At 47.4% G+C, this 14556-nt stretch overlaps 1 protein-coding gene across 1 annotated transcript in view; it reads left to right on the top strand.

Moving 5' to 3' along the window:
* The first annotated feature begins 205 nt into the window (after window positions 1-205).
* Window positions 206-14556, top strand: part of MCF2L (MCF.2 cell line derived transforming sequence like) — a 77831-nt gene continuing 63480 nt past the window's right edge. Inside the window, exons 1-2 of the mRNA XM_085853462.1 lie at window positions 206-212; window positions 686-871. Coding sequence (XP_085709588.1) covers window positions 206-212; window positions 686-871 — 193 coding nt within the window. The remainder of the gene's footprint in view (window positions 213-685; window positions 872-14556) is intronic.

Raw genomic sequence — 14556 nt, 5'->3', positions numbered from 1 at the left:
AACAAACATGGCGAACATGTGGTCGGATAGACCTTATTGTTTTTGAAGCCATCAATATCAGACATGAGATCAGGGCCATCTCTCTGGACATATCTCGAGCTTTTAATATAGTCTGAAATCCTGCCTTGCTCTCCAAACTGTCTGCCTATGGAATCCAAGGCCAACTCCACTCTTGGATTACTAAATTCCTCCACTCTCGAAGCCAATGTGTGGTTCGCAACGGAACCCTTTCATCTCCTCTCCCCGTCAAGGCTGGAGTACCTTAAGGCAGTGTTCTAGGCCAAATATTATTCTGAATCTTCATCAATTATCTCACTGACTCTCTGGAAAATCCTCTTTATCTCTTTGCTGGTGACTCCACTCTCTGCCGTGACATCTCTCACCCTTCTGACAAACGGGCAGCAGCCTCTTCCCTCTCTTCAGACCTTGACAAAAATCACAAACTGGTCAAACACAATTCTGCTTGTGTATCCATGTTGTCCACCCTTTGAGTTCTCCCGTACCCCTCATCGTTACCTTCATCCCTTGTTTGTCCGTCTCCGTCTTCTTTCTTCCTCCATCCTGCTGTTGTTTTTTCCTCTTTTTCTGCTGTTCCCTTTGTTGTTGTATCCTGATTTGTTAGGTCTTATTGCTCTTCCACGAGCCTTGTCCGTGAAAAGAAAAAAAAAAAGTTAAATAATTAAAGAAACTGCACCGACATTCAAGGACCTCAGCATTTGCAATATTTTTCAGGAACGTCCGAAAGTAATTGAATTGTATTCTTCCTTTTCCCGTGTTTCCCCATCAGAGGAGCTGCTCCAGCCATCATTACGTCCTCTGCTCGCCTTTCAAATCCACAACTTGCTGGCCAGAAGGGTTGCCTTTCTCTCAGGTATGGTATATCATTTTAATATGAAGCAGTAAAAACGGAGGTAAAATGAGTTTGAATGATAACATGAGATCCCACATCATGGTAAAGATGTTGTTTCAGTAAAACCCTAATTTATCCTCATACTGGGTGAGATTAGATGTTAAACTGCATCCACTACTGATTTGTGGTTCGGCTTTTTAGCAAAAGGCTGAGGTTCCACCCTGAAAGAAGTGGTTGGTGTCAGGAAGGGCATCTGGCCGTAAAACCTTGCTTCAATTTTTCTTCTTAGCTCACCTGGAACATAGTTCAGGTGAGCTTTTGGGATGGCACATCGTCAGTCCATCCATCTGTATAAACCCTTGCAACTTCTTTTCCAAAACTGCTGATGGGATTGTGACAAAACTTGGCTAAAACGATCTTTAGTGTGTTGGAATGCAAGCTTGTTAATTGCATCCCCCCCTCCCCCCCACTTCCACCTATACGTTGGTCAACGTAAGCTTTAAATGTCCTAAATGTATTTGAATTTTCAATATAGTTTGGCCACCATTTTGTAATACAGGAAAACCTTCAACAATCCTCTCTCAAACTGCTTAACTGATCAATGTGAAACTTTAAATTTGTGATTGGCTTCCCATAAGAAACATTATTTGTCAAGAATGATGTCATCAATCATGTGATATGGCAGCCATATTGGATCATAACAAAATCTTTAAAAAAAATTCTATGAAACCGCTGAATCGATGCAAACATTTACTATAAATATGTGATTGAATACACATAGGAAATATAATTTGATAACAATGACCTCATTGGTCACGTGATCTGGCAGCCATATTGGATCAAAGGAAAACCTTTGTAATTAATCTTCTCTGAAACAGCTTAACCGATCAATGCGAAACTTAAAATATATGATCGACTACCTAAGGCAAGGGTTGGGAACGTTTTTGACTCAGAGAGCCATTAAAGCAAAATATTTGGAAATCTATTTCAGTGAGAGCCATATAATATATTTTAAGACTGAATTCAACTAAATGTTAGTATAATAAGCCTCTGAATTTATTCTTTTAAATAATGTTGTTATAATACTCACCATTAATGGGACTTCTGGTGCTGCATGGATTTGCTGATGGCTTTGTAGTCTGGTTGGTACTTGGTGAGGTTAAGCTTCATGCAAGCGTTGAGGCTTTCATCTGTTCGACGTGATTGTAGGTTGGACTTGATGTTTTTAAGATGTGAGAATGACTGCTCACATGCATACGTAGATCTAAACAAGGTCAATACAGCAATACTCACACGCTGCAGTGTGAGGTATGTGACAGGAAGCGCGTTCCAAGTTTTGATAATCAGCTGGTCTTGGGGTTGAAGTTTTTTCATTTCTGTCCACATGTGCTTGCTCGCCAACTCTGCTTTCTGTCGTGTGATTCTTTCCAAATCTTCATTCAGTGACTTGAACTTATTCACCCACATGTCTGAGGCCTTCAGGTCAGCCACTTCTGCTTCAAAATCTCTGACGGAGACACCAGGAATGTAACTCAGGTCGGCTGTGTTCAGTGAACACTCGTTTGGATGGGTGATGAACTTAAAAAGACGAGTGTGCTCACGAAATTCTCCAAAGCATGCTTTGAATGACTGTAGGAGACTGGATGTGAAGCCAGCCAGCTAACTGGTGGAGATCAAAGTTTTGAGTGGGCTCACTTGCTGTGCATGCATCTTTAAATTGTCTCAGTTTTTCAAAATGTAGTGAACGACCTGTTTCAAGATCCATGATAAAGAGCTCCAGCTTGTTTTCAAAAGCAAACACGGCTTGTTGAAGGGATAACACTGTATTTCCAATGCCTTGCATTTTCACGTTGAGCTCGTTCAGATGTTCAGTCATATCCACGAGATAGTAAAACATGAGGAGCCACTCAGTTTCGGCTAGCTCAGGATGCTCAATCCCTTTCATTTCAAGGAAAGTCCGGATTTCGTTCAGGCAAGCCGCAAAACGGCTTGGCACCTTCCCTCTTGACAACCAACGCACATTGCTGTGCAAAAGCAGACCGTGATAGTTATCTCCAACTTCATCCAGCAGTGTTTTAAACTGGCGAGCATTTAAGGCTCGGGCAACAATAAAGTTGATCACACGAATGACCAGCGACATCACTTCGCCAAGCTGCCCATCACACATCTGAGCACAAAGTGCCTCCTGGTGTAGAATGCAATGGAAACTTAGGATGGGTCTATTTTCATGTTCACGGAGAAGCGCCACAAATCCTTTGTTTTTCCCCACCATACACGGAGCACCATCAGTACACACCGAGATAAGTTTATCCATTCGTAGATTTTTTTCTTGAGCGAACTCCATGAAAGACTTGAATAAATACTCACCTCTTGTGGACCCTTTTATTGGCAGAACAGCAAGACTTTCTTCGCGCAGTGTATCACCAGCAGCATATCTTGCAATCACACTGAACTGCGACAAATGGCTTACGTCTGTTGACTCATCCAAAGCCAGGGAAAAGAACGGCACTGTATTTATGTCCTTCACTTGCGTTTCCTCCACTTGGTTTGCCATCATGATGGTTCGATCATGAACAGTTCTTGCCGACAGAGGCATGTCTTGTATCCGTTTGATTATCTTGTCTTTGTTCGGAAGATCATCAAAAAGTTCATTGGCGACATCCAGCATGAACGTTTTAGCATCCTCGCCATCTGTGAATGGTTTTCCGTTCCTCACTATTGCTAAAGATCCAGCAAAGCTGGCGGAATTATAGTCACCTTGCCGGGTCCATACGCGGAGTTGCTGCTGGCTGGCTTGCACCCTGCTCAGTAGCTCTTGGCACGCTTTCTTTCTGCTGTCTCCCACAGGGTATTTTGATGCAAAGGTAGCATGGTGTGTGTCGAAGTGCCGCTTTATATTCGACCGTTTCATCGATGCAATTTTGTCATTGCAAATTAGACACACCACAGAACCTGCTCTCTCCACAAAGGCGAATTATTCGGCCCATTCGTCCTGAAATGTACGATACTCCTCATCTTTTTTTCTTTTCGCCATCTTCTTCGTCGAAGGGTTAGCTTTGAGCAAATGAGAGAGAGGGAGATGTTGACCCAAGTGAGTCTGGCTGGCCTGCGCACGGGCTGACATACTCGAGAGGTGCGGCACGGTCGGCCGACTCTGGGATGCTGTCGCCTCAGCGGTGGCGCGTGATTGGTCGAGATGAATTCCGTGACGCGTCTCGGCGGCGGCACGTCATTGGAGGAACCGAAATCACGAGTCGCCTCAGCGGTGGCGCGTGATTGGTCGAGATGAATTCCGTGACGCGTCTCGGCGGCGGCACGTCATTGGAGGAACCGAAATCACGAGTCGCCTCAGCGGTGGCGCGTGATTGGTCGAGATGAATTCCGTGACGTGTCTCGGCGGCGGCACGTCATTGGAGGAACCGAAATCACGAGTCGCCTCAGCGGTGGCGCGTGATTGGTCGAGATGAATTCCGCTACGCGTGTCGGCGGCGGCACGTCATTGGAGGAACCTAAATCACTACTCGCGTCGGCCGCATGACTGGACAAAACAAAAACCGCTTCAGACAATTCAGAGGTGTTTTTTCTTCTCTCCTTCTGCCAAGTTCAGCCCTGCACGTGAATGAAGCACGACACCAAACTATAGGTAAAGCTTCTGCGAGAAATATTGGGCTTTCCAAGTTTCAAACTCCAATTTTATCTGCGAGCCAGATGCAATCATCAAAAGAGCCATACCTGGCTCGCGAGCCACACGTTCCCGACCCCTGACCTAAGGGAACGTTTGATTAGAAGAAGCTGATCCGAAACACAATATGTCCACCAGTGATGTCATAATACAGAAAGTGGGCAACATCTTGAAAAATATGAATTGCAGACACCTTGGAGTTGTATGTTATCAAATAGGGATAATTTTTACACAACATCAAGTGACATCATCATGCTAGTCGTGAGCAATATCTTAAACGAAGGCTCATACACAGCAAGGAGTTGCATGACTGTGAATTTCATGTCAATACTACCTGACCTAAAATGTGTATTCCAAATCCAGCTCTTATTTTTACCCTGATCCATCCGTCACTCCACATTTTGACAACCAGCCAGGTGAGCTACAGGACAATTGGTCCTCTATAATTTTTTTTTATCATGGCAGTAATGAATAGGAGGGGTCAGCCTGTGGTTCCACGTGGGCAGTTCTACTTGCCTATGTCAAACAGAAAGATGGACAAACCAGGGGAAATGGACTTGATTACCAGCCAGGTGAGCGACTATGGTTTTGGGTGTGGAGAAAGCAACCACTACAGTATGATGGCAAACAGCCAGATACTGTTCATAGGCCTCTTTATGAATACAAGTGCATCAGGAAAAGAAGGTAGTAGAGGTCGTGTTTAGAGTTTCTACAGCTAATATTGGGACAATGAGTGGGAAAAGTCAGGAAGTGGTGGAGATGTTAAGAAGGAGAAAGGTAGTTCATATATGTTATGTGCAGCAGACAAGATGGAGGCAAGAGGCAAGAACAGGCACAGGACATGAAATGTATGTTATTTTGGTCAGGAGGGCAAGAGGTTCAAGAGGGTGTTAGTGTACTGGTTGCAGGAAAGTTGGTACAGAAAGTTTTTTGGAAGTGTTGAGATACAGCATGAGAATCATGAAATTGAAGCTGATAATAGGAGAAACATTGATGAATGTAGTTTGGAGAAACATTGATTGATGAAAATGAGAAAATGAGTTTCTCTCAATGATGAGAAACATTAATAAATGTAGTGTCAGCTTATGCACCACAAGTAAACTTAGGTGAGGCGGAGAGAAGAAAGTTTAGAGCGGAATTAGATGATGTTGTGCAAAATTAGATGTTTCTGATATGTTAATACGAGGTGGGGACTTAAATGGATTTGAGGGAGAAAAGACAGGTGGGCTTGAAAGATTGCACGGGGGTCTTGGGTATGGAGAAAGCAATACAGCAGGTGAATGTACAGGGTGCATCATAAGTAGCGTTTCCCCCTATATGTATTACTAGAGGGACAACCCAGGGTGGCAGGATTTGCACTCCGGCCACCGTAAAATCCTTCATTCCGCAAAACACAAAAACGCAAAAAAATCTGAAAACCCACTCCGTGGGAGTACCTCCTGTGCAGCTTCCCTTCACAGGGCAGCTCACCGGATGACGGGATTGGGTCAAAGCCTTCAGGACCCCAATCTTTGATGATAGGAGGGAAACCACGGGGTAACATCCCTGGGTCAGATTGTGGGAGAGTGTGTCGGAGTGGTGCTGAGGTGTCGTCCACCAGACGGCGGTCTCCTTGGGTTAACCTGAGACGGTCCCTTCGGGTGGGTGCCTGGAATGTCCTATCCCTAAGAGAGGATGATCACCTGTCTCTGTTATCATCTGAGCTCAAGCGTTTGGACATCGGGATTGCAGCTCTCTCTGAGGTTCGAAGACTGGATTGCGGCGAGATAATGGTGGGTGGTTACACCTACTATTGGTCAGGTCGCTCTGATGGTTACCATACCCAAGGAGTTGCTGTAGCTGTGTCCAATAAGCTGACCCCAATGATAATTGAGGTAACACCGGTCAATGAGCGTATTATGAGATTAAGGATTCGCCACTCCTTAGGTATCATTCCCCTGGTCTCTGTTTATGCTCCGACTGAGGCGAGTGATCTCACCGTGAAGGATGCATTCTACGCCACGCTTGAGTCTGTGGTTGATCAGTGCCCCAGACGAGATACACTTCTAGTCTTGGAGGATTTCAATGCATCGACTGGAACTGATAGGGATGGTTATGAGATGTGTGTTGGTCCCCATGGGTCAGGAACTATGAACCAGAATAGCACTAAGTTCCTTGACTTTGCAAGAAGTCATGGACTTAGGGTGGCTGGTTCATGGTTTCAGCGCCCACAAGCTCACCGCTGGACTTGGTATTCCAACGCTGGCGGTGTGGCAAAGGAGATTGACCATGTCCTCATTGACAGTCGCTGGAGGATGATCCAGAACTGCAGGGTCGACCGGAGTGCTCAGTTACTCAATACTGACCACAGGCTTGTTGCAGCAACTCTAAAGCTGCACCTTAAATCCTGGAGAATGGTACCATCCCAGCCAAGGCTGGATGTTGGCAAGCTCAGGGATGAGAGAGTAGCTGAGGAGTTTGCGAACAGGCTGAGTGGACACTTGGGGGGTCTGGGTGCTTTGGGGGGTCCTGAAGAGTTGTGGAGTGCCTTCAAGACCAACATCCTTGATGTTGCCATTGGATGTCTTGTAACTCACCGCAGGGCAAAGAAGAATTTTGTCTCTCAAGGGACACTGGATACCATTGACCAGAGTCGCAGGGCCAGGCTGAATGGCAGAGCTGAGCTCTTCAGGGAGCTGAGGCGTAAAACTGTACGTGCACTGAGGGTGGACAAGGAGGCCTATGTGCGAGGAATCTGTGAGGGGGTAGAGCATCACCTGTGGACAGGTGATTCTCGTCCCGCTTACAGGGGAATTCGCGCATTGCGTTCATCCAAGCCCATCCCTCGGAGCACTGCAGTTAGAGTTGAGAGTTGTAGGCTCTTGACAGAGGAGTCTGAAGTTAAGGCCCGCTGGGCCGGTTACTTTGAGCGGTTGTACCGGGCTGATCCCCCAGCTGTCGAGTTGGACGTCAAGGGTGTTACAATCCCTGTTGCTGACCCTCAAATCAACTGTGGTCCACCTTCGCTTGTGGAAACACGGGTTGCGTTGAACCGGTTGAAGGGGCAAAGCTCCAGGGATCTGTGGCATCCATGCCGAACTTCTCAAGGCTGGTGGAAATGCTGCACTCGTGTCGTTGCGTGCAGTTTTGTGCTCTGCCTGGAACACAGGCATCATCCCAACTGATTGGAAGAGGGGCCTTGTTGTTTCTCTCTGGAAAGGGAAGGGTGATCGCCAAGACTGCAACAACTACTGAGGGGTGACGCTGCTCTCAGTGCCAGGCAAGGTCTTTGCTCGGATAATTCTTGATAGGGTTCTCCACCATCTGCTTGAGCACCAGCGTCCAGAGCAGTCAGGCTTTGCACCAAAGAGGTCAATGATTGACCGTATCCTTGCTCTTCGTGTCCTCACCGAACGCAGACGAGAGTTTTGGCAGGGGCTGCTGACAGCCTATGTTGATATCTGTAAAGCGTTCGATTATGTGAATCGGGATGTCCTCTGGAGGATTCTTGGTCTTCGTGGGGTGCCACCAAAACTGATCGATCTGATGTCTGAACTCTACTCTGGTACTGAGAGTGCTGTGAAGTGTGGTGGTACCATCTCTAACTTATTTCCAATTGTTACTGGAGTTCGTCAGGGGTGTGTACTGGCCCCCACACTTTTCAGCACTTGTATGGACTGGATTTTAGGGAGGATGTCGGAGAGATCAAGCTGCGGTGCGTCATTTGGAAATGTCAAGATCTCGGACCTTGATTTTGCAGATGATGCAGTCATCTTAGCGGAGACTTTAGATATCCTTTTGGGGGCCCTCGAGGTGCTGAATGGGGAGTCAGAGCCGCGGGTTTCTTGGGTCAAAACTAAGATCCAGGCTTTCGGTGACATCTTGGATGCTGCTGTCCTGTCTGTGTCTGTTTGTTGTGAGGATGTTAAGGTTGTGGGGAGATTCACTTACCTTGGCAGTGATATTCATGTCGCTGCTGGCTGTGATTCAGAGGTCAATAGACGTCTGGGTCGGGCCTGGGGAGTCATGGATTCACTGGATCATGGGGTGTGGCGCTGCCGGTACCTGTGCGGGAGGACGAAAGTCCGAGTCTTCAGGTACTTGGTACTTCCAGTCTTGCTCTCTGGATGCGAGACTTGGACTCTGACCAAGGATCTGAGACGGAGACTTAATTCCTTTGGTACCAGGTCTCTTCGGAGAATTCTTGGCTATCGCTTTTCGTATTTTCTGTCCAACGAGCGGTTGCTGAGAGAGACTCGGATGAGATTTGTTACCTGCATAGTCCGTGAGCGTCAGTTGTGGCTGTATGGACATGTGGCTCGTTTTCCTGACGCTGATCCTGCTCACCAGATTCTCTCAGCGGGGGAGTCTCGTGAGTGGAGGAGGCCAGTTGGCTGACCACATGCCTCGTGGTTGCAGCAGGTTGACCATCATCTCAAGGAGATGGGGATGGGCCTGGCATCTGCCTGGGAGATGGCCAGACGGAGGCCCCTGGAGTACCGGCGGAAAGTGGACGCAGCGACGCGCTGTTCTGGCACATGCTCCCATACCTGACCTGACCTACCCAGGGGTCAGGGGGTACCTGGCACTGCCCGGCTGGGTAAGCTTTTCCCGATGGTGGTTTTGGGATGGGTTGAACATTGAAAAGCTCTGAAGTTATCGGCTTCATGGTGATTACCTCTTACCTGTGGGCCGGTGGCAGCATTACCTGACCCCACATCCCAATATACACTTTATGGTGGCTTTTAGTGGCATTAAAATGGACTTCCAGGCCAACATGCAGAAACTTAAAACCTTGCTGAGATTCTGAAGTACCGACACCCAAAACTTGGGGCCTCTCGGTGCTACGGTCGTCCATGAAAGGATAACGTACAAATGCACAAACACAAAATATTTCCAAGATTTCAACGTTTGTAATGCACTACACATAGAACCCCGGCATAGTTTTTCCCAGGCCGTGCTGGGTACTCCACACAAGCTGGGTCACCCGATAAAGATCGGGATATTTCGACTTCAGTAAGGCCTATGTCACATTATTTGCTCTACGGCAAGGATACGGCGGCCGTACGCCCTCTGAATTGACAGAAACGTGCGGCGGCCGCAGAGTTTCTTAGGTGGCCTCAGGGTGGCCCTACGCCGCATGGCTATATTTTACAGGCCCGTAAGGTCGCCGTGGAATTATAACGCGGAGTTATAACTTTTTTCATTTCTACGTTCGCCGTAGCAATTCGACAAGCCGAAAAAAAAAAACTGATAAAAAAAAAAAAATTAACCCATTCATTACCGTCTGTCTGGCTGCACATTCGTCTTAGGGCCCCCCTGCGGTTGCCTTGCAGGCACCTTGTGTCTGCCTTGAAAATTCTATGGCCACCGCAGGAACGCCCTAAGGTCACCGTGCGACATCAAATCAAAGACCGTACAGCAACCCCACGTTTTCGGTCTCCACAATTTATAAATACACCATGCAGCTCCCCGAAAAATAAAAACATATGTGACTGCTACATTGTGTGACCGTGGAAATACTGCGGCTGCCGTATAATTGCTAGTGGCCGTAGATTTTGGAGACCCCACGGCCGCCGTGGCAAATGTGACTTGGGCCTAAATACGCCGTGCGGCTCCCCGAAAAATAAAAACTTATGTGACTGCTACATTGTGTGACCGTGGAAATACTGCGGCCGCCGTATAATTGCTAGTGGCCATAGATTTTGGAGACCCCACGGCCGCCGTGGCAAATGTGACCAAGGCCTAAACCATCAAGAACATTGATGTTTAAAGCTGTAGCAAAAATAAACCTGAGAGTGCACCATGACAATGATGGGTGAAATGGCCTCATTTCCTTGTTTGATGTCAATTTATTGATTTTCAGACATACAAACACACATGCATATAGATAATCCTCTTTCGGGGGTTGGAGGGTGGGAGGTTGTGCCCGTGTCCCGACCCTGGATACCCTCAGCATGGATGAAAAATTTGGTGTCGATTGGCCCAGTGCGTTATTTTATGATGTTTGGACATACACACACAATCATGGAAAATTGCTTTGGGGGGTGGCGAGAGGGTGTGGTGGGGGGGGGTGTACCCATGACCTGACCCTGGATAGACCCTGCACATATGCAGAATTTGGTGTGGATTGTACATGCTACAGTCCCCTCAACAAAGGGGGAGGGGTGGTGAGGCAGGGGTTGGAGAGAGAGAGGGTGGGGTAGGAAAGGGTGAGAGGGGTGGGAGAGAGGGGGGCAGGGTTGGTAAGGGAAAGAGAGCGGTGGGATAGGGGTGAGAGAGGGGATGGGGAAAGGGATTCCGGAAGATGGGATGCCCAGTTTAACATCCACCCGAGAGACAACACAACACACACGTTGAAGAATCACCCTGCCTGTAAAGCACCAGAATAACAGTTTATACCTGGGTCGGAATTCAAACCCAGGCTAGATAACTTCGAGTGAGCATGCATACCTCTCGGCTTTCCTGCCGTGATGTGGCGAATCATAACTTCATAACAACTGAAAATATTTTTTACTCATTGTAATCATATAATTTATTTTGCCTTCCTACCTCTGGCATCGAACCGCGGTACCGCCATTGATAGAAGCTTGAAGAACGTGTGTCAAGTGGCTTCACCAAGCAATCCACGAAACGGTTGAAGAAATTCTTTAAAATGAAACATTTTATTTTTATTTGTATTTATCAATGCCGAAGTGATGGGTCGTATAATGGAATAACGCACAAAAAGTGGAAACGTCATGTAAATTTTTTTTTCATATTTTCAGCGAGCCAGCCACCATCTGTTTGCACCGCAAAACACCATGTGGCCAACGCACGCGAGTGGCCTTGAACTTTGTTCAAGTAGATCGATATAGTATTCAGTGAAATTTCAAATATTGTAGAGCATTCGCCAAGTGGCTTAGGCCCAAGTCACATTTGCCACGGCGGCCGTGGGGTCTCCAAAATCTACGGCCACTAGCAATTATACGGCGGTTGCAGTATTTCCATGGTTACACAATGTAGCAGTCACATATGTTTTTATTTTTCGGGGAGCTGCACGGCGTATTTAGAAATTGTGGAGACCGAAAATGTGGTGGTGCCGTACGGTCTTTGATTTGATGTCGCACGGTGACCTTAGGGCGTCCCTGCGGCGGCCATATAATTTTCAAGGCAGACGCAAGGTAGCCTCAAGGTACTTGCAAGGTGACCGCAGGGGGGGCCTAAGGCGAACGTGCGGCCAGACGGACGGTAACGAGTGGGTTAATTATTATTTTATTTTTTTACCAGTTTTTTTTTTTGGCTTGTCGAATTGCTACGGCGAACGTAGAAATGAAAAAAGTTATAACTCCGCGTTATAATTCCACAGCGACCCCTACGGCCTGTAAAAGATAGCCAAACGGCGTAGGGCCACCTTGAGGCCACCGCAGAAACAATGCGGCCGCCGCACGTTTCTGTCAATTCAGAGGGCGTACGGCCGCCGTATCCTCGCCGTAGAGCAAATGTGACTTCGGACTTAAGCACTCCAACGAAATTGTTGATAAGACATGGCTCGCTTGGCATGTGATTAGCAATCACCAAACTGTGATATTAAACATACACCTCTCAGAGACGCCCAAAGTGTCAAATATGTCCGAATTGGGCAAATTAACACTTTTTTTTTCAGAGTCGGAATTGTTGCTAAGTTTGACGATTCTACAGCTTAAATTTTGTAATTCAGCTTCATTTAAGAGATTCTCGAGGTTATCGCGTTTGTGGAAATGAAATAAAGCCACGAATGCTGGCGTCTCCAGGCGTTTATTAGCATTACAATGTTCACAACAATTCATAGCTATGATGAACAGGCATTCGGTAATATGAGTGACAAAAGTGCAAATAAAAATTTTATTGTTAAGAAATCGTTGCGGCCTGTTCCAAGTCAGGGCATGGTTGAGCAGGCCAAAAAAACATGGCGGCTTCAGACCCGTTAGGTAACCCTGGATACGCTTGAAGACCCCAGAGAGTGAGGTGGTCAATGAGCGCTTGTTGAAGGATATGATTAAATAAGACCGTTAATTATCCTCAAAAGGGGTGTTTTAATGAACCAAAACACGCTATTTTCACTCATGCACTTCCTTTGAGTTTTCTTAGTATGCAAGCAGTTTCAGGCTGCTAGTCAGAAGGCATTCAGAAATAAGTCAGAGATGGTACCACCACATCTCACAGCACTCTCAGTACCAGAGTAGAGTTCAGAAATCAGATCGATCAGTTTTGGTAGCACCCCACGAAGACCTGGAATCCTCCAGAGGGCATCCCGATTCACTGAATCGAACACTTTCCAGAGATCACCCTAAGCTGCAAGCAGCCCCTGCCAAAACTCTCGTCTGCGTTCGGTGAGGACACGAAGAGCAAGGATACGGTCAATCGTTGACCTCTTTGGTGTAAAGCCTGACTGCTCTGGACGCTGGTGGTCAAGAAGATGGTGGTGAACCCTATTAAGAATTATCCGAGCAAAGACCTTGCCCGGCACTGAGAACAGCGTCACCCCTCGGTGGTTGTTGCAGTCTTTGTGATCACCCTTCCCTTTCCAGAGAGGGACAACAAGGCCCCTCTTCCAGTCAGTTGGGATGATGCCTGTGTTCCAGGCAGAGCACAGAACTGCATGCAACGACATGAGTGCAGCATTTCCACCAGCCTTGAGAAGTTCAGCATGGATGCCACAGATCCCTGGAGCTTTACCCCATTTCAACCGGTTCACCGCAGCCTGTGTTTCCACAAGCGAAGGTGGGCCACAGTTGATTGGAGGGTCAGCAACAGGAATTGTAAAACCCCTGACGTCCAACTCGACAGCTGGTGGATCAGCCTGGTACAACCGCTCAAAGTAACCGGCACAGCGGACCTTCACTTCAGACTCCTCTGTCAAGAACCTACCACCCCCTGCTCTAACTGCAGTACACCGAGGGATGGGCTTGGATGAACGCAATGTGCAAATTCCCCTGTAAGCAGGACGAGAATCACTTGACCACAGGTGATGCTCTACCCCCTCACAGATTCCTCGCACATAGGCTTCCTTGTCCATCCTTAGAGCACGTACAGTTTTACGCTTCAGCTCCCTGAACAGCTGAGCTTTGCCATTCAGCCTGGCCCTGCGACTCTGGTCAATGGTATCTATTGTCCCTTGAGAAACAAAATTCTTCTTTGCCCTACGGTGAGTTCCAAGACATCCACCGGCAACATCGAGGACTGTGGTCTTGAAGGCACTCCACAACTCTTCAGTACCTCCCAAAGCATCCAGACTCCTCAAATCTCCACTCCACTTGTTCGCAAACTCCTCAGCAACCTGCTCATCCTTGGGCTTGCCAAAATCCAGCCTAGGCTGGGATGGTACCATTATCCTGGATTCAATGAGGACATGGTCAATCTTCTTTGCCACACTGCCAGCGTTGGAATACCAAGTCCAGCGATGGCTTTGTTTGACGCTGAAACCATGAACCGGCCACCCTGTCTATGACTTCTTGCAAAGTCAAGGAACTTAGTGCTATTCTGGTTCATAGTTCCTGACCCATGGGGACCATCACACGTCTCATAACCATCCCTTTCAGTTCCAGTCGATGCATTGAAATCCCCAAAGACTAGAAGTGTATCTCGTCTGGGGTACTGATCAATCACAGACTCGAGTGTGGCGTAGAATGCATCATTCACGGTGAGATCACTCGCCTCAGTCGGAGCATAAACAGAGACCAAGGAAATGACACCTAAGGAGTGATGAATCCTTAGTCCCATAGTATGTTCGTTGACCAGTGTTACCTCAATTATCATTTGAGTCAGCTTATTGGACGCAGCTACAGAAACTCCTTGGGAACGGTCACCATCAGAGCGACCAGACCAATAGTAGGTGCAACCACCCACCATGATCTCGCCGCAATCCGGTCTCCGAACGTCAGAGAGTGCTGCAATATCGATGTCCAAACGCTTGAGCTCAGATGATAACAGAGACAGGTGATCATCCTTTCTTAGGGATAGGACATTCCAGGCACCCACCCTAAGGGACCGCCTCAGGTTAATCCAAGGAGACCGCCATCTGGTG

Source organism: Eptatretus burgeri, chromosome 14 (assembly GCF_056783735.1).
Source record: "Eptatretus burgeri isolate ZD-2024b chromosome 14, Ebu_testis_v1, whole genome shotgun sequence".
In the NCBI taxonomy this organism is placed as follows: Eukaryota; Metazoa; Chordata; class Myxini; order Myxiniformes; family Myxinidae; genus Eptatretus; species Eptatretus burgeri.
This window is presented reverse-complemented; position numbering and strand designations above follow the sequence as displayed.